This window comes from Dermacentor albipictus, chromosome 7 (genome assembly GCF_038994185.2).
Source record: "Dermacentor albipictus isolate Rhodes 1998 colony chromosome 7, USDA_Dalb.pri_finalv2, whole genome shotgun sequence".
Classification (NCBI taxonomy): domain Eukaryota; kingdom Metazoa; phylum Arthropoda; class Arachnida; order Ixodida; family Ixodidae; genus Dermacentor; species Dermacentor albipictus.
The window spans coordinates 78,419,613-78,443,398 of record NC_091827.1 but is presented as its reverse complement, the minus strand read 5'-3'; the positions used below and the strand labels follow the sequence as shown (position 1 = coordinate 78,443,398).

Sequence of the window (23,786 nt, the reverse complement as noted above, 5' to 3'; positions counted from 1 at the left end):
GCAGAACCTCAAGAAGTACACATGAACATAATTTCCGGATATCTCAACTGCACAATAATGCATACGCCAATTCTTTCTTCCCCAGAACAATAAATGAATGGAACAGATTACCAAAAGCCATTATTCAATGTGATACCGTTACAAAATTTGAAAACAATCTCAGGCAAATCATGCCCTAAACAAAATTATGTACATTATGTTACATTAACACAGATTGTGTTTATTGTCCCGGCATATTGCTTTTGTATTTGTGCTCTCACTAGTTTCCTGGTTCTTTTTATGAATGTATGCTCAAAAGCAGTGTTTTATGTATAATTTGTGTGCATTGTGTATAATGTACATTATGTTTTTTCATTTTCTGTGCTGTACCCCACCCCTGTAACGGCCTCCGGGCCAACAGTATGACTAAATAAATACATAAATTACAGCAGGACGACGGTGGCAGCCATGGCGCCAACGACACGCGACGAGCCCCGTATTGAGAAATGCATGTTAACTTTGTGTCCACGCTTGACTCAGCCTAAATGAAATGTGTCGTGAACGTGCCGAAGGAAACGCGATGAGTGCCATGGGCACGTTGGCTTCAGGAATCATTTAGATCAAGTCAACCTTCAGCTTCAAGTTAAGAAGCATTTTCCAATACAGGGGTAAGTGTCATACTGATATGTATTCAGCCAGGTTGCGTACTGCGCTGCCTGAAATGTTACCAGTGTCGTCGTTTGTCAATTTTCCAGCACCAAGGTATCCAAAACGGTAAAATGGCCATACGTTATACACAAAAATGATACAAACAACGTTATACTTCATAGTGTATTTCCGTGCATTAATCACATTCATGGGACCTCTCACGGACTCCTCTTGCTGAAACCGCATCATCCAAGTACCGGTTGTAGCTGTTGGACACAAGAAAAACAAGCAAATAAAAATCAACGCACGAACCACTTTAGAAGCTCTTACAACCAAACTGATGCCACTACCAGAATGTGAACGATTTCATTATATATATATATATATATATATATATATATATATATATATATATATATATATATATATATATATATATATATACACATATATATATATACTCCTTCGCCGCCCCCTATACAATATACCTCACAGCCTGCATCCTGATTCTTGCATTGACAGTGGAATCAAATCATTGAACGAACTGAAGGCATCCACAACATAGCACTCGGACCGAAGAGCACCTCTCACTTCAAGGCTGAACAATGCAGTTTATGGACAAGTCGAAATCCCACGGTGAGCAACCTTCGGATTGCAACACAAAAATATACGAGTCGTGTAGGAGACCGCACAGTTCTGAAAAAGCATTGAGTTAACAATGTTAATTGAAACAGATGTTAGTGTCTCTTAGACGATGCCAGCTGCTCCTAATGCCTTAATGAATTAGTGCTCTCGAAAAAGTATTGAAAAATAACTATGGAAAAAACTACTGTGACAGCCGTTTTAAATTTTTATACACACAAGAAAAGTGACTGTTCCGGAGCACTTCGCAAGTGCATGAGTGATCATGTTTATGTAAACTTGACGACACTTGTAGATGGAAGACATAGCCCAACCTGCACGATTGCAGAGATGCCTCTTCTATCTTTTTTTTTTGCTTTACGCTTTATGGGTTCCCAATCAGGATCTTTCTTATGGCCAATTCTGAGCGACTCGCACGCTTCATGGTTATGCACAGAGGAGACCGGCTTAGTACACATTAGTAAACAGTACATTATTATACGAAATACTAAAGGCTTACGTTTGAGCTAAGTGTATTGTTAACGATATTATATTTCAATGGTGTGAAGTCATTGCGAAATTGCAACGAACGGCGCTGCTGACACCATGGCGCACGCAGTTCGCTAAAATATCGTACTATCTCAACTACAGGCTGCGGCAGTTGACGAGCGTTGACTTTTAAGCGAGAAGTTAGACAATATATGTGCAGTGCTAGTTTTTTATATCCCTGGCTGCGTTATGTTCACCGAGAGAAATCGACTGTATATATTCTTAGAATGCATTGCATCCCATAACAGGGCAGCTGACAAAAGAGATGGTGAACTTGTGAGCCATTACCTTCGAAATTCTCGATGGGAGAGTTTATAAAACGAGGAATACTCCAAGCTTTAGGAATGTATGCTGCAGTTTTAATATATCTAAAAATGCTGCGACGAACGAATACTTTTATTCACGCAGGCCTATTCTTTGTTTCAATAGACGCTTAGTCGGCAGCTAAGCCCTGCCTGAATACCGGGTCTCCGCATAATGTTCGGCTATCGGTTCCATTACAGCTGTATTGCACGCCTATCAATTTCAAACATTATCGCCTCCTCTTTACTCCTTCCCCATTTTCTTCATGTTTGTTGGGATATATCCTTCAAGGAAAGTGCTGATTCCACTTTGTTTGCATATGAAGTAAAGGTTAGCATCCTTTTTTTGTGTTTATATGGATGAAGTAAAACTGTTTCATCTTTAACGACTGCTCTAGGTTCGGTGACGCAGGTCGCTACTATTTTCCTGTTGTTTTGTTGCGGAATTAGTTCTTAACATTTACCATACAATTCTTAAAGTCCACATTTATAATAATTCTGAAAATGAATTTAACTAATAATTTTATTGCCCTTTAACACCTGTCCGACAAGTGTATACTACAAGCTACAACGCCCTGCGTATGAAACTTTCTAACCCGCACTGGTATGGTTTCCCCGTACGATTGAAGATTTGAATTCTAGGCACAGAGAAATCCACGAGTGAACTGCGTCTCAGTTTTCGGATGGAATTGGCAATCCATCTATTGCACTTTTTGTTGGCATTGCTATATTTATCAATCTTCTTTTGTGCTCTGCCTGATTTCAATGTAGTAGAATGTGGTACGCACTCATAGTATTGAATTGTATACTTCCGTCACTCTCTCTGTTATCTGCTTATGCTAGAGGTCACTGTATTTTACAAGTAAACGTACAGATAAAAAATATCACATATCTCAAAGCTAGGTCAAACCGTGCCGTGTCATGCGGCGACGCCCACTGCAACCACGTCTTTCGAGTACCATTCTTCAGAGGATATATTAGATAATGTTCCATGAGTTTGTGTGTAGTTTGCGTGAGGCATTTATTTTTTGTTGTTTAATGCAAAAGAGGCTCTGTTACACGCTCTTTTTTACCTTTCGCCTTTTGAGCTTTCTTGCACACTGTTTGCAGAAATGTTGCATATTATACGAAAATATTACACCAAAAGATATTACACCAAAAGAGACATGCTTATCTTTACCACCGTAAATGATTATTGCTCATTGTGGTATCACAGGAATAAAACCGATTAGAAGCGCTTCTTAATCGAGAGGAGTAAGAAAAGAACCAGGCAGCTATACTGGGGAGAGATATGGCAGAAATTCTTTACATAGTATAATGGCCATATCAAAGGCTACTGGCCATAAGAAAAATAGCATCGCAGGCATTTCATACCAACTGTTGTTGTTGCGGCCAGTTATTAAACGACTTTATTCCTCCAACAACGCCGCCAGCCAAGCTACCGCCGACACCACTTGCCACGCCACCTGCTGCACCACCGATGACGCCACCTGCCACACCACCTGCTGCACCACCGATGACACCACCTGCTATTCCGCCAGCCGCTCCTCCCCCAATGATGCCTGGACTGATGAATCCTCCGCCACCCTGCGCAAGGGAAGCTTAGCAAGTGGCAGGATGCCATCCTAAAACCACCCTGCGCTAATATAGATCGGCTGAGCAAGTTAAGCTCCCTCATCAACATTTACTTCTTCACGATACGCACTCACACTCCCCCGCGTTCCAACTCGCGCCTACTCACACCCACTGCCGCCGGAGCAGAGCTCAAGCAAAAACCAGGCTCGCTCTAATTCTCGCTTGACGAGGAACGCCGGCAATGTGTGTGTTCCCGCCTTCACTCATGGATTGTGCGAGAAATCACGCAGACGATAAAGCTGTCAGTGTCCTTAAGCGCCCGCTGAAAAGATCTGATCTAGCCTAACGTGTAATGTCCGCTCCACTCAGACCAGTTTATGGGCCACTGGTGTAATGCACCAAAAGATCAGACATATTTTGCACCACGTTTGCAGTTCGCTTCTCTCAGATCAGTGCGTGCACCACGGCGTGGTATGAGCGCAACTTCTCAGCAAGAGCGCTAATGCATGCGCACACAACGATCATGCTAGCAGCGGAAGCCAGAATGCTATTCTGGCTCTGACCAGGCCGACTCAGCGGAGCGTGACAGTGCGGCCTCGTGGATTCGTCTTGCAGCCATAGGCACGGCGCGCACAAGGAACCTAATCCTGCATGTGCGGACCTTGCGAGTACCGTTCGATATCGGGACAACGCGACGATCGGACAGCAGCGCCAACAGTGCCAGTGACGGCGGCGAAGCGCGGCCAGTGGCAGTATGCCGCAGTTATCGCATTGAAGAGACCGGCAAGTGAACATCCTCACCCCATGTGTCCAGAAGCTCTGGCTGGAGACTTTCTTCATTCCCGTGTCTGGGAAGTAGCCGCCACCGGGTATCTAGAACAGAAAAAAAAATTTAATGCTTCACTGCGTAGTTCGCGTCTCGGATAGTTTTGACTTAGAAGCCGACTGGCTTTTCCTAATAAACTTATACTTATGCCCATTATACTAATTTCAATCGTCTCTTAACCAACAATTCTATACTATAGAGAAATTCGTTTTGGGATTCTGTTGTCATAGTGGTGTTCCTACTGCGGCGAATGACTGGGTCTCGGAAATCAACTCTGAGCCGGTCAAGAATGGAGCCATGACTAAGCTAGTTAATAGGGCCTCATTTTTGACAAGGAAATTGACCGTATCAGGTACCAGGTCCTGTTCAGCAGTACAACAGAATGGCACACTAAGAAATTCTTGTCATGTGACTTTAGTTATGGGGGACTTTCATCGTTTATCGTAGGCGCCAAAAGCAATCTGCTTTTGCAGCGCTAGAATCAAACTCTTAGTTTCATTTTTGTTAAGTATGAGGCCTCGCTACAAATTCGATAATGAATTTTCCGCAATTTACACGACTACCTGTCAATATGTTGTACGTGTGTGCGTTGGCAGGTTTTAAAAATGTTAGAACATGGAAAGTGGTAAGACAAAATATGGCAGCGGCAGATAATTGACTCCTACATTTATGCTAACCCTTTGGGTTAAATTATCAGAAGTGAGAATACCATTGGCTTAGCAAATTAAAGCAAATTAGAACCCCCTGACGTTCGAAGATGTTAGCATCATTGACAGTTAAATTAAAATACCAGAAATTGTACATCTCTAGTATGATTCTGGCCGTTACAATTGCTTGGACAAGTGTAGTGCACAAATATAAGGCGTTGCTTACCAGGATATGGCTTCTGACTGCAGTGAAGCCTGTGAAGACTAAAATATGCAAGGAAAAGACAAAATAAGTTTAGAATATTTTCGAATTCTTTTGAAGAGCTCAAGAAACATATCACATTTGAAAATTTAGCCTTCCAAAAGGATGCACAGTTCATATGATTTGCATTCGCTTTTTATTCGACCATATAAGATAACAGAACACACACATACCTTCAGACCGTTTGTCTGGAGCTTAGAACCCTATTTGTCATACTACAGGCACATCAGGGCATGAACAGCTCTGAACACGACGATGAGACCTTATTACAATCTTTATATTCGAAGACACATAACCAGTTCAGCATGGAACAAGAGATTGCAAATTACTAAATTTAACCAGGAACCAGCCAGCTGCACGTATTCTTAAATTTACAAGCGGGTCATGTAAACAACAGAGTAGAGCAGGCATCACGCGTTCTGGCAAGCGAACAAATGTGTTTAGAAGAAACCACTCCTCATTTTCACGATATCTGTTCGTTCATATCTTGTTTCATAATGTCTTTCTATTATATGCTATGACCCGCTAGAACCTGCACCTGCCTCGCTCTCTTGTAATGCGTGCAGATACTCTTGACACCTTGAACTAGGATAATGACCCGCACATTCAAGACCACGCTTTTTATCTGATATTCGCGTCACTGAGCTAACTATAGCGGTCAGGTCTGTCAACACTAATTCCCTTTTTGAACATACCACTTACAGCCATGTAAGTATTACCACTTTCATGTATGCTTCTTCGGATTTCTACGAGCATATTCAATGTGAAGGGTTTCTGTTAGAATTTCTGCTGCATTGAAAAAGTCAAGAGGAAAGCTATGATCACAATAAACTCAGTGAAAGGAAAAACGCTTCATCACTAAACTGCCTAGTACTGTGTCACAGAAATGTCTATATAGCTTGAGCTATACTTTCCTACATCACAAGTAGTTGTCTCTTGATTTCAGCGGAAAATCTGCTCTGTGAGCGATCATCGTGACAAGAACAGTGATTCAGGATCTTCCATCTTGGTGCATATGCTTGTATCACAATCGTCTTGTGCGATTTTTCTTTGTCTTTCTCTCTCTCTATTTAGCCTGCCCCCCCCCCCCCTACTGTGGTTGCTTAGTGGCTACGATGTTCGGCTTCTAAGCACAAGGTCACGGGACCAAATCCCGCCGCGGCGGCTGCATTTCGATGGAGTCGAAATATGAAAACACCCTTGTACTTTAATTTAGGTGCACGTTAAAGAGGCCCACATCAAATCGGGGTTGTGGAAGGTAGGGCCCCACAATTTAATTTTATTTTTTGCCCTTTCCCATGTGTAGGGCAGTCAACCGAGTGACCACCTGGTTCACTTTTCTGCCTTTTCTTCTTGTCTCTCTCTCTCTCTCTCTCTGTTTCTCATCAATGGAACAGTTGGTTATCGAGAAGCGATTAAAAATGATTTGATCCCTATACTTCCAAGGAATGTGAGGTGAAATTGAAGAATAACACAAAAGTAGCCACCGCAACACGTAACTATCTCATTCAACCCCTTCGCCGATAACCTATAACAAAAAGATACTGATATAGGACTTTTTCGTCCATAGCGGGCTACAAAAAAATTCCAGGTGTAATGGAAATATCTTTCCAAACTTGACACAGGTAAGAAAAATAAAAGAGGCAAGGCCTCAAGACCCACAAATGAGGAAATATATTTCAGGTAGGAAGTTGCGCTATTAACGGGTCGTAAAATGTAAGCAGGCCTGGTAACGGTCACAATAAACAGGATTATTGGTCAAGTTAAAATTTATATTACGATCGGCGAAATATTTATTTCGAGAAGCTTTGCACTATACTTGAAAAACGAAAACCGTTCACTATAAACACATATTGTGTATTAGTAGTATCTCTAACATGTTTCTGAAACTGATTGTGGCACTTGTGCGACATTTGTTATTTATGTGGTGATATATGATTCATTTTTATGTATCTCATATAAAAAGGTGAAGCGAGCAAAGTATGTTGTTGCCAAAAATCTACTTAGTTACAAATTATAACGAAGACTTCCCTACGTATATATGAGCTTGAAGGTAAATCGCTAAAAAGTTGTTAGTATAAATAACTTAGCCAAATGATAGAACTAAAAAAAGTTGGTATGGCATTTGAATAATAATAGGATTGCTTTTAAAGCAATTCGCTTTCTCAAGATACTTCACGCACATTCCGCGGACTATCTATGTTTGTCTCTAATAGTTTCCTGCTAAACTGGATCACTACGTAGTCAATGGTCTAATGGATAGCGATGAGCGCTGCTGGTCTCAAGAACAGGCTTCAAAACCAAGCGTCAGGCCAACTCGCGTCTCTAGGCATGTGACACGCGCTCAGTACCACTTTTTATGAACCTCTTATACCTGTGTCACACGGGCACATTTGGAAGGCCTTCCAGTCGACGGCCTTCGAAATGTCACAACTCTATCGAGTCAAAGGAGTCGTTGCGCTGCTACACGGCACTTTCGAAAGGCCGTTGAGTGGCTCAGGCGTTTCTCGTAAAATTGTGTGGCGCTGCGGATCTTTACTTTAGTTTTCATGTACCGAAAAGTTAAGCAACATTAAAACCACTTAAGAGCACTATAATTTCTTTTATGTTTATGTATGCATTTAAAGAAATGTTTATACATTGCCATACATATATGTTTAGCCTTTAAGTTGTTGAGTAGCGAAACTGCGGCAACGTTTGCGTCGCTGCATGTCGCTGTTGTCGAGAGTATGTGCAGATCGCGCATATCAAGTAGCAAAAATACTTCATTGAATAATTAATAACACTCATATATAGTATTTTTAGAGCATTTTGATTTGATTTGTTTTTTTCAACCGATAGTACGAGCCCACTGTGAACGAGATGGCATGTTCGCACTGTTTCCGTTTCCGTTGCTCAAAGGCCATCGAGATTTCGATAGAGTTGTAAGGTGCTCCGATAGAGAATTGACTCTGCGGACGTCGAAACCACCCGTGTAGCAGCTCGAACTTGACCTTTGAGTCAACTGACTATCGGTTGGAAGGCCTTCCAAACGCCCGTGTGACACGGGTATTAGACTGCCACTTGGGTCATTCGGTATGTACCAGTAAGTGTGCGTCACTCTGAAACAAACCTTTTTCACGCCAACATCGCTAAATGGGCACGTGGAACTTAGGGCTACCTACCATCCCGAGTTTAGTGGAACAGTCCCGGCTTTCAAGCAAAAGTCCCTAGTCGCGACTCGATGCACTGGGGAGGGCTAAATGTCAAATCATCTGTACTTTCTTGCGTTAAAGCTCATTAGGTGCTTCACGTACTTTCCGGAGGCGATCTATCTATCTGCGGATGCTTGTAACTAAGTGTGTTTCCGCCTACCTGGATCACTATGTAGTCCGTGGTCGAATGGTTACCTCATTAGGCTGCTGTGCTGAAGTAAAAGGATTTGAAACCAGCCATCGCACCAGCAAGGTACACCAATGGGAACATGCGTACCGCTCTTCAGCGAATATCCTTCATCCCCACATGTGTAGATGAGGGACTGGGTCGGCACTACATTTTGAAAAAACACTTCAACGCCGACTTGCGTCGCTGGGTATGTGGCACTATTTGTGTGATGCTCTTCAATGAAGGACACAAACTTGGGTAACCATGTATGTGCAATTCGGAATGTGCTGCTCTACAACGGCAGAAAAAAACATCCTTTAAGTTTCTCCGAATCTGAGCGGAATCAAACCAACGTCCCCACGGTTCCTCGAGGTAAGCAACCCATCGCACTAGAAGCCTATGAATTAGCTGGCGTCTTTCACGCCAGCGCAGCTGCGCAATGAATGGAATGGGTGTGTGTCGCTCTCCAATAAACCTCTTGCCCACTTGGGGATGCCAGAGAGATGGATGAAAAACGTTTATTCAACGGATTGAGAGTTTGCAGGCACAACATGGCCCTTTACATAGGTGGAGTTCTTAGTCTGGGACCCCACTGGACGAAGCTGCTACCCGCGCCCGTTGGACTAGAGCCCTTTGGGACTCCAGCGCCGAGCAATTGAGTAGGGCTGCCTCCCATGCCTCTCTAGTGGGGGAAAGGTTGGGGGGCCCAACGGAGCAGACGTGCCTCACATCGGCTCCACCGAAACGCGATTCACGCCCGTTCCAATGACCGTAGGACAACAACCAACATATCGATTGCACCGATACGACATCTGCACCGGGGCATCATTTTCAAACCGGTAGGCGAATTTTTTACCTCAATATCGAAGCTTGAAGATTCGAAGTGGACGCAGCTGCGTCGGGTAACAAACGCGGCAAGAACGCTCACAGAAACGCACGGCATTCGCTACACCTAGGCGTGGTCTGTGAGACCACTGCCGCCTCAACGATACGGAAAATGTCTCAGAAGGCCTCTCAGGAGCCAATGACGGCTACCGGTACAGCCCCGCCGCCAATGTGCTTCACCTCAAGGCACTCACCGAACAATTATAACGAACAATCTTCATCCACCGAGATGGAACACGAGTTCGACAAGGACCTCATCGAAACCGACCCGACAAATGCCGACCGCACTGACGGTAGTTGGCGCAGTTCTACAAAGAGCCAAGAAACAACGTAAGAAGAACGAAAAAGGCAAGGAAGCCCAATCTCCGAAGCAACGCGGCTCACCAAGTTGGGCAAAATTCGCCATAGGGGAACGCGGCGACCATCCATTAGGTGTGGCCGACAATCAAGGAAATCGCTTCCACCATCCAAAGCGTAAGTGCCTGCCAGCACTACCAAACGATGATGTAAAAATCATCATACGTGCAACAAAAGGATTAAAAATCGAAGATGTACTAATAGCAACCTTGGCGACTGCCATTCTCAAGGCAAGCCAACCAATCCCAGACCATCTCGAACTCAAGATGTACTCGCGAAGCGAGGGAGAATCACAGGCGTGGATTTCATCCTCCGCACTCGCCCTGTGTCGAACATTATAATTTTATCGGTCAGTAGCACGGAAGTCGCCAACGTACTCCGCCGCATCACGCAACTCGAATTGAACGGACGTGTGCACCAGTTGAACACATATGTAACTTACCCCGACAGCGGCTATCGAGGTGTGGCTCACGGCATTCCAGCGGACATGCCCATGGGGCATTTAGTAGCCAACATGCGAGTACGGACACACGGAGTTCAAATCTAACGAGCTGGGATGCTAGGCAAGTCATCCGCGGCACTGATCACGTTCACAGGTGGCTCCCTTCTCAAATGTATTCATCACATAAGAGGAGAGATGTAACTCTATTCATACAAGCCCACTGTTCAAGTATGCACGGATTGTTTCCAAGCGGGACATCCACCGGATGTGTGCCCCCACCCGATCAACATCTGCAAGAAATGCGGCCTGAAGCATTCCCCCACCCTTTGACATGAGTGTGTGATCAAATGCGCCATGCGGGGCGGCAGGCCACGAGACTGGCAGCAACCAATGCCCACAGAAACTAAAAAAACATTCGTTCCAAGAACACCAATCGCTAGTGGGCCAGAAGAGACCGCGATGGTTCAGCTTAAAGGATGAGGAAGACAGCCATCGCCACAAATCCACATCTCCTAATGGCAAAAGGAGTAGGAGCCCCTCCAGGGAGCCGTCTAGGGCCGCACAAGAGCCAGTGTCCCGGCAGCAACAGCTGTCACAAAAGCCTCGGGTGAGCTGTGCGACGGTTGTATCTCCCAAGGCTCCGCCACAAACACCAAACACCCAGCGGGATCCCGGTTACGAAATACTTAAACAGTAAAACGCGCAGCTACGCGTACAACTTCGAGAGGAGGCAGGCAAACGACAGCGATCCGACGAGAAAATTAGGGAGCTAGAGGAAGGCCCCACAGGCAAAAATGCAACTCGAATTATATCGTAGGCAATCCGCCGCAGAACCGACACAAATCGCCTCAAATACCAACACTCTCACACGTGTAGCGAACCAAAACTACTAACACCAACACCGCAAACACCGAATACCGAAGCGCCACATGCAATGGTACAAATCCAACTATTATTGTCAGAAACCTTTAAATCATTGATGCACGAGATGACAACTCTCGTGAATCAGAAGCACCTCGCTTTCCAATCACAAATTCTCGTACAATTCGAGAAGCACAAACAACAAGTGACGAAGCAGCTAAAAACAGCAGCCGAAACCACAACTACTAAGAAACCCGCCATAGCAGTCGGCGCCGGATCGGCCAAAAGCAAGACGGCCAACCGCATAATTGATACAGACGGCTCGGACACCGAGATGTCAAAAGTATACATAAGGTGTGGGAACCATGGCTACCACAGTTAGACGGAAAGCAAAACCAAACAACCCGGAACAATTAGAAATCTGGCAATGAAACTGGCGATCCTTCGCTAGAAAGGCGCTAGCTCCCGACATAATATGCCTTCAGGAGGTTGGGCCCAAACCGGCCCGACTACAGGGCTATTATGTTATGAGCGAACTCCAAAATCCTAAAGTTGCCACGCTGGCGAACAAGACAATCACGGCACAAATAATATTCCTCTCCCAACTTCCCGGAGAAACCAATACCGTAACGATCAGCGTGCTACCGCGTAAAAGAGGAAAAACAGACAGCATCATAACATACACTTATAGCCCTCCCAAAAGCAAAGGTCTGTACCTACTCCAAATGTTATCGGACACTCTGCAATAGCGACCATAGCGGGCACCAAAGACCGGATGGTGATATTGGGCGCTTTCAACGCACCACATACAATGTGGGACTACGCATCCACATCCCCTAAAGGAGCCCTACTTGAGCAATCGGTTGAGAACCTCGGCATGCAGACAGCAAACCATATAGGCATGCCCACACGCACAGGTAACAGCGTGAGCAGGGACACAACACCCGATCGAGCGTACACGCTAAAGATCAAAAAACACACAGTGGGCATCGCCAAACCAAAACTTGGGGACTGATCATGATCTGATTCGTAGTGTTCACTCTCCACCCCCAAATTACGTAGAACGATTGGCACAACGAAATTAACCGAGTGGGCAAAATACAGTGAGCTCCAAAGGAACCTCGACGCATCAAAGGCTCCCGACAACATAGAAGTATGTACAAACTCATCCGGTCAACACACAAAGACACTGTAGGACCTCGTGGTAGATTCCCACCTTGTAAACTTGCGGGACAAAAGACGCACATTAGTTAAGCGTTGGAAAAAACAACGCCTGAACAAACAGCTACGTGCCTGCATAACACTTCTGGCGGAGCAAACGCAACACGCAGCCGAATTAGCGAAAAGCGAGTGGGCTACGTTCTGCGGGTCCCTCTCGGGGACCTTGGGAACGGCTGGCACATGGCGCAACCTTCGTGGAATGCTTGACCCGGATAGCACACGCACGGAAAGCAACAAACGACTCCAAATCATATCGGACACTTTCCCAAGTACAGACGCGGAACTACTAGAGAAATTTAAAGAACGATATATAGGACCACCACTAAACACAGACGACCCAAACGACACGCGACCATACCTTGGAAAGGCCAATTCGAAACTAGATGAACCATTGACATATGCAGAAGTCTTTGAGGCAGCCCAAGCAGCCGCCAAGAACTCGGCTCCTGGCCCTGGTGCCATCACGAACGCGATGCTTCAGAACCTGGAGGCTAGAGTCCTGACTAGAATCACAGAACTGATCAATGGCGAGAGCTGGCCCAACGGCCAATTGCCCCCGAAATGGAAACACGCTAAAATTATCATGATCCCCAAGTCTAAAAAGATCCCCTCAATAGACGCTCTGAGGTCCATTTCTCTCGCCTCTTGCGCGGGTATACTGTGCAAACGAGTAGTACAAGTAAGACTGCAGCGGTACCTTGAAGAAATAAGATTGTTTCCACACACGACGAAAGTGTTCCGTATGGGGCTATCCTGTCAAGGCGCATTGTTACTGATCAGAGAAGAAGTTATAGCTAGCATCGCCCGCGGAGAGGAAAGACTAGTGCTCGCACTAGACCTCATGGGAGCATTTGATAACGTTTCGCACAAAACAATATTGGAGGAAATCGAATTGACGGGATGCGGAGAACGAACGTACAACAACGTGCGGGCTTTTCTCGCCAACCGCACCGCCACAATAGGAATCGGTCGAACCGCTTCCTAAACGTTCAAGATGCCCAGCAGAGGAGCACCCCAAGGGGCAATAATCTCATCTTTGCTGTTGAATGTAGCGATTTGTCGCCTGGCGCGACAGCTGGACAAAATCACCGATTTGGGTTACACACTGTACGCGGACGACATAAAGCTGTGGGTAGCAAGGGGCCCTCTGGAACACAAATAACATGTACTACAGCAAGCAGCCGAGGCAGCAGATAAATTCTCGAGGAGCAGTGGCCTATAATTGGCCCCCGAAAAATCACAGGCCTTTCGGCTACACTCGAGGGGCTACATATCCAACGGACCTGTCAACATCGTTGTGCAAGGACACACGGTCCAAGAAGTTATGGCGATGCGTATCATGGGTTTCTGGCTCCAAAGTAGCGGTAAAGCATCCCACACCATCAGAACACTGAAAACCACCACAAGTAACATTGCACAAATGATATGTCGCGTAACTTATCGGAAAGCTGGCATGCAAGAACACGACACGCTGAGGCTCGTCCAAGCACTAGTGATAAGCCCAGTCATGTACGGCCTGCCCTACCATTTGTTTAGTCATGAGCAGGAGAGGCAGGTCGACATCATAATAAGATCAACATACAAAGCGGCCCTCGGACTACCCAAGGGGACGTCCACAGAGCGCCTGCTAGCCTTAGGAGTGCACAACACATTCGAAGAGCTAAAACATGCCACACTAATCTCTCAGAAGGAACGCTTGAGCTACACTCACGCAGGGCGGGCCCTACTGACAAGGGCACGTATTTACCCACACCCACAATTTATCAGCGAACACGTATTACCACTACTGACCTCAGCACGAGCTCGAATAGCAGTGGCCCCCATACCCAAAAACATGCACCCGGAACACAATAAAGCAAGGCGAAAAGCACGCGCACAACATATTAGAACAATATATGAAAATACTCCCACGTACAATACAATATACACGGACACAGCCGTGCATTCGAACGTACACTCGAACGCCAGTGATCCCCAAAAGAACGTCAGGAGGTACGCAGTGGCAATAGTCGACACGAATTCACCCGCCGTGGTTGCTCAGTGGCTATGGTGTTAGGCTGCTGAGCACGAGGTCGCGGGATCGAATCCCGGCCACGGCGGCGGCAATTCGATACGTGTACTTAGATTTAGGTGCACATTTAAGAACCCCAGGCGGTAGAAATTTCCGGAGTCGCCCACTACGGCGTGCCTCATAATCGGAAAGTGGTTTTGGCATGTAAAACCCGTTAATTTAATTTAATAGTCGACACGAAAGCATCGCAACAATTTACGGCATTCGCCAGGGCAGGTACTCCGGCGGCTGCAGAAACTTTCGCCGTGGCAATGGCTCATGAGGAACGCACGCAAAAGAGCGTCACCATATTAACAGACTGACAAGAAGCATGTCGCGTGCTTCTCACGGGCCACGTGACCAAAACATGTCACTCAATATTACCAACGAAGATAGCCCACAACCACTGGATCGTGTGGTGCCCAGGTCACACAAGCCTTGAGGGGAACGAACTGACCGATTTGCTAGCCCGAGGTGTTATCAACAGGGCCAACTCGACTGGGACGGTCTCAGGTAGCCTCTGTATAATAGCCCCAATCCACCGAATGCCCGGGAGATTCTCGCTCATCAGCGTGCAATCAGAAAAAAATACACTCCCCTCACCCACAACTCAGTGGAGAGGAAGCCGCCAGCTTGCACAAACATCAGACCAGGGTATACCCCAAGTTAAATTACAAAATGCCCTGTTTACCACTCGCTACAGGCCCGACTACCGTGTTGCGGCGGCATACCAACACTACAGCACATTACATGCGAATGTGAATCATACCCGTTTGATAAAACACACCACACAATGGAGCAATGGGAGGCATAGCTAACCAGCTCAGACCTGTCGGGTCAACAGTCGTTCATAAGATAGGTCAAGCGGGCGGCCGAGGCCAGCGGGGCCTTGGACTAAAGGGATCCGACCAATGCACGTAAATGGTTTAAGAGAATAAAAGTCTCTCTCTCTCTCGCCCACTTGGGTCTATGAGTATGTGCCCCTTAGAGCGCGCCAAGTGAGGAAATGATTCCCACCATTCGTAAGCATTGGTGCGCCACGCTTCTCGTCTCGGAGGTAACGCGTGGATTGCTCGGCAGTGCTACTAGATGGCGTAGCGTATCCATAATGAAGCGCGAGAGGGGCGCTCGAGTGCTGCATGACGTCCTTCTAAGCGTTCTCACGCACTGGCCCGGCAAGCATTGCTTAGGCTAGGTGCAGGCTATGCGGCGGCGGAGCTAGAAACGCCAAAGAGGAATCCCGCTGAAGCATAGGCCGCATATCTCACCTCACGCGTTTCGATGGTGGCAATACGTTGTTTCGCTATATTCTAAGCGCTTTACGTCCACCTTTATCGTGGGATAAGTTTCGCCGCTATCTGTGTGTATATATATATATATATATATATATATATATATATATATATATATATATATATATATATATATATATATATATATATATATATATATGTTGTGAGACGAGGTTTAGGCAGCCAGTCTCTCCTTTATTCTCTCGAGACAGAGCCCCACCACCAGGCCCCAAAACGGTGATGATGAGTATGTACAGGTGAGAATATGAAGCGTATGAATAATGCTCACACTAATTGCCCCGCACGCGCAAGCGGCCAGCCAGGCCGCGACTTAGCCAGGAGGGGAACGCCGAACGAATCGTTTTAGGCGCGAAACGTGAACGATCTCCGAACCACGACAACGATGGTCGGAAGAAACGTCTACGGGAGTAACGCGATAGTTCACGGGGGATGTTTGTTCGTTAATAATATAGGGTCCAAGAAAGCGGGATTCAAACTTCTCGCACAAACCGGGTGCACGAATAGGCGTCCAAAGAAGCACTTCTCCGGGACGAAAGGAGACGTCGCGACGAGAGATGTCGTAACGTTGCTTGCGATCTTGCTGGCTGACTTCTGTGTTGAAACGAGCACGTTGACGGCATTCCTCAAGTCTCGAAACGAACTGTTCGGGCGTACTGTCTGAGGTGTTAGTTGGAGCATTGAAGAAAGCGGCGTCGATGGTGAATGTCGGTGAACGGCCGAAAACTAGGTAGAAAGGTGAGTATCCCGTAGTGCGTTGGATAGCGGTGTTGTGAGCAAAAGTCACGAAAGGTAAAAGTTTGTCCCAATTATCGTGGTTTGGCCCGATATACATCGATATCATGTCTATCAGTGTGCGATGAAATCGCTCGGTTAAGCCATTTGTTTGTGGGTGATATGCGGATGTCGTCTTATGAAGTGTACCACAAGCTCCGAGTACTTCTGCGAGCATTGCTGACATGAAAGTCTTGCCGCGGTCGCTTAACAGTACACGAGGGGCACCATGGCGCAGCACAATGGCATCTAGAAAGAAGGTGGCGACGTCGGAGGCTGAACTAGAGCGTAGAGCAGCGGTCTCTGCGTAACGTGTGAGCTGGTCAACAGCTGTCACGACCCATCGATGACCCGCTGGCGTTATGGGCAGAGGGCCGACTAGGTCTATCCCAACGATGGCAAACGGTGTCTCGGGACATGGGATGGGCTGTAAAAGCCCAGCAGGAGGCGAAGTCGGTCGTTTCCGCCGTTGGCACTGAACGCAAGAAGCGACGTACTTGGCCACAAAGGTAGACATGCCTGGCCAAAAGAAACGGCTCCTAACGCGGTGGTATGTTTTGTGGAATCCCAAATGGCCAGCAGATGGGTCGTCGTGCAAGGCTTCAAGCACTTGTGTGCGCATCGAGCGTGGAAGAATAGGTACCCAGCTGTGTCCGTCGGAGTTGTATATGTAGCGGTACAGCACATCGTTGTCAAGTTTAAATAGTCGCAGTTGTCGACGTAATCTGGCATTTGGTGCAGATGTAGTTCCGCACAGGCGTTGGATGATGCTGTCGCAGTAGGGGTCAGAACGTTGACACGAGGCGAGGTGAGTGAGGTCTAGACTAGAGAAATATTCTGCACCCTGGAGGGAGTCAATGGCATCGTCAATTCTTGGCATCGGATATACGTCTTTGCGCGTGATCTTATTAAGGGCTCGATAATCGACGCAGAATCGTACGGAGCCGTCTTTCTTGCGAACCAGCACGACAGGAGACGACCAAGAACTGGAGGATGGCCGAATGATGTCTCTTTTGAGCATGTCATCAACGTTATCCGCAATGATTTTCCGTTCTGCGGAAGACACGCGATACGGGCGGCGGCGTACAACCGAACTGCCTTCGGTTTCGATGCGATGTACTGCGACGGAAGTGCGCCCCAGAAGCTTGGAGTGGACGTCAAATAAGGCTCTGTGTTTGTGCAGGAGTGCCAGAAGGTCTTCTTTCTGCGCAGTGGTCAAATCGGGATTTATCGCAGCCGTTAGAGCTGCGGCAGCAGTGTGATAGTCAGTTGTGGTAGACAAAGGTGGTGATTCGGTGTGAAGCGGTACCAGCGAAAGAGGTTCGGTGTCAGTAAAGCATGTCACAGTAGAGCCCTGGGAGAGCACAACTGGCGAAGAAGTAGGGTTATGAACAGCGACTGAGGCTCTGCCGTCCTGAAACCGTACTAGGCTAGGAGTAAGGCTAAGCCCACCAGAAATGCAGTAACCACTCGGTGCAAGGAACACATCACCATCAATAATAGTGTCGGAAGTCAGCGTCAGAATATGCTCAGTGCCCGCGGGAATGAAACAGTCGGTAGACGTGACAAAACGCAGGCTGTGATCGTTGACAGAGGAGGCAGATTCAGTGTCTGTCATATGAATAGTTCGCTGACGGCAAGAGATTAAAGCTGAGGCGGAGGACAGGAAGTCCCATCCCAAAATCATCGCGTAAGTGCACGAAGACAGCACGACGAACTGAATGTGGTGGAGGATGCTATCAATGAAAACGCGCGCAGTGCAAACACTGGAGGGCTGAACAAGAACTGCATTAGCACAACGAAGGGGAGGGCCATTATACGGTGTCTTCACTTTTCGCAATCGAGAACACAAGTCAGCACTAATAACGGAAAGCGATGCACCTGTGTCAACCAAGGCTTCGATTCGGACACCTTCAACAAACACCAAAAGTACATTTGACGGGCGCTCCGGAGGCATTTCACGTTGTCCAAAAGATGCAGCTTCCCCTCCTGAAGCTGCACCATTTAGTTTTCCGGGCGGTGATCGGAGGACGAAGTAGCCGGTCGTAGAGGGGAAGAAGAGCGCCGCATCGGTGATGGAGAGTGACGACGCGGGAAACGCGAAGTCCAGCAAATACCGGTGGATCCTTCTGAGGGGTGGTGACTGTCCAAGAAGGGGTTCCCGCAGGAGTCGGCAAGGTGGATGTCGAGGTACTGGTCTGCTGGTCTTGCGACATGGTCGAGTGCAGTAGGTAGAGGCGGCGACCCGAGCGGAGCTCCAGGGATGTAGCGTAGGTGAAGCTGGAGAGAGACCGGGAGCGAGAGGGCGAAGGGACCGGACAGCACACTCCACCACTTGTGAGACGAGGTTTAGGCAGCCAGTCTCTCCTTTATTCTCTCGAGACAGAGCCCCACCACCAGGCCCCAAAACGGTGATGATGAGTATGTACAGGTGAGAATATGAAGCGTATGAATAATGCTCACAATATATATATATATATATATATATATATATATATATATATATATATATATATATCCAACTGGTTTCCCTCCTACTTTGATCCCTGTTAGTCCATGGCAGAATTTGTAGGGCACCGCGCTGCTACGTCGAGAGAGCTGCGTTTCGAACTAACCATTGGAATAACATAGGTAACTAATTATGTGGAAATCTGTACATACGTGTCTCTCTTAAATTAACTTCTTTCACGCCCACATAGATCTATGTAGATGCTGTACTTTAATGCCATCTTGGAACACTCGTATCGGCCACTCGGTCTGTGCTGGACATCAATGAACACCTGTGATGCCAAGTTGGGTAACTAGATATGTGCCATTGGAAAAGTACAAAACTAGTCTGAAAAAACAATATTTTACGCTTATTCGATGCTTGGCATAGTTAAAGCCACGTCACAAGAATTCCTCATACACAGCAACCCGATGCTTTAACCGTCGACACCACGAATGCAATGAGTATGTGCCGCTTTTCGATGAATGTCTTTCACTCCAACGCTTTAGCCAGTTGGTCCAAGAATCCACTGGGGGAACGCCGCTCTTGAATGAACCTCTAGCCAACTTGGGAAACTGAGTATGTTCGGTTGGGTGGGCGGCAAGAGAAGGAACATTTCTCAGCGTTTCATAAACACCGACGTGCGGGGCTTCTTGTCTCTGAAGACACGCTCGAACGTCTCGGGACTGCCGTTCGATGGCGCAGCGTGTCCATAAAAAAGCACGATAGAGGAGCCCCGTCGCCCCATGACGCGTTTCTCAGCATTCGCACGTGCCGGTGCGCCTTCCATTTCGAAGGCCACGCAAGGGCTTCGTGGCGGTTCCGCTAGATGGCATCGAGGGCTGTTAGGTGAACATTGTGGTGACAATTTGTCATCGCCCCATTTCAAAGAGGATGCCAAAAGATAATCGACATCATCACAAGCGCGAAAGCAGAGTCCTGCTGAAGTGCCTGCCTCATACGTAAGTTTGAGGGCGGCCGTTGATTCAATGCTAAAGGCACTACTGTCGACACTCATCGCGACATAGGTTCTGCGGAAGTATTGTTTTTCTAAAGAACAACAATTATTAAACCACATTTTCTTTTTATATTGTCTGAGAACTCGCTTACATGTCTTTGTTTTCTTTTTCTCTTTTGTTTAGTGTCATATGCCTAAGGCCGGTGTTGTTATGGTTCCAGTTCTATTGTAGGTCCCAACCGTTCCCGGTACCACCTCTTGCTGCATTTGTGGCCACGCTAGTCAAACAACTATTGTCCTTTTTTTAATAGCGATATGGTGGGACGAAATATGTGTGGAACGTGGTTGCACGTACAGACTGGTGGCTGCTGTCTCTGGCGGGGTCGGTCGTCGTCAGCCTCCTTCCCTGCCTCTACCCTTCCCAAGTTCATGCCCTCGGAAGTAGGGGACCTTAGTGCCGCCGGGTAAATGCCTCAATGACAGCAAAGGGTTTTTAAAATTGAGGTTGTACGAAGCAGAATGTGCTCCGCGTTAAATACGTTTAGACGACTTGCCTGAATGAAAATTTGCACGCACGTAGCGCACGGGTTTAGTGGTGCTGCCAATAGATAGCCGATCGTGTACTGTTGAAAGCGAGAGTGATGAACCCGGCTACGTAGTGGGCATCGTGAATGGCGTGTTTTGGCGTTGGCACTTTCGTGTGTCGTAAATTGATTTGCTGTTAATCGCATTACGTCGACTATAATGGCCAGATCATCTGACTTGAAATTGTTTAATGAACTCGCCTATATTCTTTTACATACCAGTTGAATCAACTTGTTGAAATACATGTCGCGGAAGAATCGCCCAGTGCCGCCGAATCTTACTGCCACAGGTCTGAATCACTTCAAGATGCATGAGAAGTCTCTATAGCACCCATTCGTTCATAAGCCATGTTAATGATTTGATAGTGATTTTAAGCAACAAATTAAACCCATTGCAGCATGTGACAAATAAATCTACTGTAGGCGCAGCTTACCGATGTGAAACAAGTTACTCGCGGTTTGTTATATTATTTCAGGACGTTTTAGGCTACGTGGCGGGGTCGAGCATCAGAGGTGAATAAGGATATGGCGACTAATAATAAAAATGATTTAACTACCCTTGTATTCAAGTTACCACGTCATCATCACGATCTCGGACGGTAAAAAAAACATACAATGCACAGGAGATACGCGGGGACCACTTTGCTTTATCTATGAAGGTTTATACAACGTACTCACTACAGTGTCCCAGCTCTTAGTGCCCCCTATGTGTTTGCTTTTCTTTTTCACATAACTATTACAACACAACGGACGCATATTCACATTGTAAGCATAATCTTTGTAGTCGCCAAACTCGATAACGGTCAACGTTAAGAAAGAAATTCACTTACATGCAAAGAGGGCCAACACAAGCCTACACCACATCGTTTCTCAGGGTTCACGGCAGGCCGCGGTGATCGTTGGAAGGGGCTCAGCTGTACGGCCGGAAGGAGAGCCCTAAATACTTACCGCTCACTTGCGAGACTTATTGCACGTGGCTGCATTTCTTTTAGAGGCCAGAAACTTCAGTTCGGAGTAACGAACTCGAGCTTGCCTGCACGCAAGCAACTGGTTCCGCGCGCGCGAGCAGCCTCGTAATTGCTTTTCGCGCGGTGATGAGCGATGAATGATTTCAGCGGCGCGTCTTGCGGTTCTCTGCAGGCTTCCAAAGAAATGTGCTTGTCTAGCGAGAGTGAACAGTCCATAAACGTGAAATTAAATTTCCCAGCCGTAAGTGACACATCAAACTTTTTTTTGTGCTGTGCCTTCAACAAATCGCCATAAAATACATTACCTTCTCAACGAGACTTTCCACAGCTACTTTACGTTACTATAAATCTACGCTTGCCTCCTTGGCAACATTTTCCTGTAAAGGCAGATGGGTATTACCCAGCTGTCGCATGCAAATTTTCCGTCTCTTCTATTCCCATTTCTTCTTCTTGCATGTAGTGCACAAACAACGCAAATGAGGAATTCCTAACAAAAAAATACTATGGAAGCTGAACGCGAACGCTCCAACTGTGCAGGTATTTTTGTTGTCAACGCCAAACATGTCATGGCGGGTGATTGAGATTCCTGCAAAACTCTGAAAATCTAGGATATTTCCACATCGAAGTATTTTTCACGCGGGTATACAGCAACGTAATTTCTATAAACTAATAAATCTGATATTATTATTGGTTTCAAAACACTATGGTCGTGAGACAAATGGAAGCGACAGTGACACAAGGCTATTTCCAAGGCTCGTACTACCAATTTAGAAAGGCTGAAAGCAGTCAAATCCTACTTACCCCACGTGAAGTATTGTACTTGGTAAGGCCAATAAGCCAGTGTTCCATTACATTACACGACACATATATAAATAGGTGCACCACTAGTGCCCGGTAATGTTGACAGCCAGGATTTTCTTAGCGAGAATTTCTAATCTAACAAGAAGAATTAAAATGAAAGCGTGTTCACAATTTTATGTCCTGTCAATGTCTCTGCACTGTGTTGAAGTAGATCTCTTCTCTCAGGTACACATGATTTGGACTTGAGTAAGTGCAAAAGGTATGTTTCTCTTCAGCTGAGAAATCCGCGCGCTACCTGGAAGATCTCTTTAGATAGGTGTTGAGGATGAGGTTCTTCGCAGTTTCTAAGCGGTCCAGCCAAGTTCACTCTTTCTTTTGTTTGTGGAAGTTTAACTGGATCATAGGCAATGATCCAGTTAAATAAATTATTATAATTATTAAATATTAAATAAAATTATAAATTACTATCATCATCAAGGTTTGAAGGATGTTTTACAGAAATTTTTCACGTCTGCATTTCGAAGCTTTTATGCGATATATCTTCTGTATTGCATTGTACTCCCATGCGGCGATGGATAACTAACAACTGCTTGCAGGCGGCAAAATGTACTCAATTTTTAAAAATTATTGAAAAAAATACAATGTCCTCTTCCTTGTTTTTCTCTTTTTTTTGCTGAAGTCACTATATTACAACTAAAGACACTATTAATAGGTTCATGAGAAGAAAGCAAATTATGCTGAACATCTTTCCGGCGAGAAACAATTGCTGTCTACATTAAAACTTATAATGCTTTGTCGCATGGAATCACAGTGCGCAACAGAAGAGAGATCTTAGGAGCCTTAGAAATGCAGACTCTATGAAATGGTTCTATAAAATTTGCTTGAAACCTTCGCTGTCATTAAGCACTTGAACTACTTGCGTTGCCGCCGCCGCCGCCACCTATGGTGCCACCGTAAATGGGCCGAACAGGGGCCTCCTGTTGCGGCTTCCCGAAGCAAACTCAGCCTGCATGTCTGCCGGGGTAGCAAATGATAGTTCAAGTATCCTGGGGCATAGCCCACTGCTTGGAAGGGAAGCACTGCAAAGCACACCAATGCCGAAATACATTTGTCAGACTTCGTCCCTATACACCAGAACACCGTGAATTCAAAGGGCGCCGCCATATTGATGAGCGCCGGTCGCGCCATCTATCCCAAGCGCCGCGAAGTAGCAGGCCTGGGCTGCCACGCCGGGAGATGCGACCCGGCGCGAAAGCGAAACTTGGGCTTTTTTGCTGGGCGGAAGGCGTGTTTCGCGTTTTTTCTAGCCTGTCAT

General features: G+C 46.4%; 1 protein-coding gene across 1 annotated transcript; it reads right to left on the bottom strand.

Moving 5' to 3' along the window:
* Positions 1 to 796: 796 nt before the first annotated feature.
* LOC135899012 (uncharacterized) lies at positions 797 to 21,680 on the bottom strand. Its single transcript, XM_065428263.2, has 5 exons — positions 21,533 to 21,680; positions 5,374 to 5,411; positions 4,476 to 4,547; positions 3,474 to 3,686; positions 797 to 893 (listed from the first exon to the last, which is right to left on the bottom strand). The coding sequence occupies exons 1-5, from the start codon at positions 21,564 to 21,566 to the stop codon at positions 873 to 875; spliced, it is 378 nt and encodes a 125-aa protein (XP_065284335.1). The 5' UTR covers positions 21,567 to 21,680; the 3' UTR covers positions 797 to 872.
* Positions 21,681 to 23,786: the final 2,106 nt, after the last annotated feature.

What these genes read in the sequence shown, in the direction of transcription:
- LOC135899012 (XM_065428263.2), bottom strand. Translation starts at nt 21,566, where the DNA reads ATGTGGTGTAGGCTTGTGTTGGCCCTCTTTGCAT. An exon ending in TGTGTTGGCCCTCTTTGCAT is followed by an intron (nt 5,412 to 21,532) that starts GTAAGTGAATTT and finishes TGCATATTTTAG; the next exon opens with TCTTCACAGGCTTCACTGCA. An exon ending in CAGTCAGAAGCCATATCCTG is followed by an intron (nt 4,548 to 5,373) that starts GTAAGCAACGCC and finishes TTTCTGTTCTAG; the next exon opens with ATACCCGGTGGCGGCTACTT.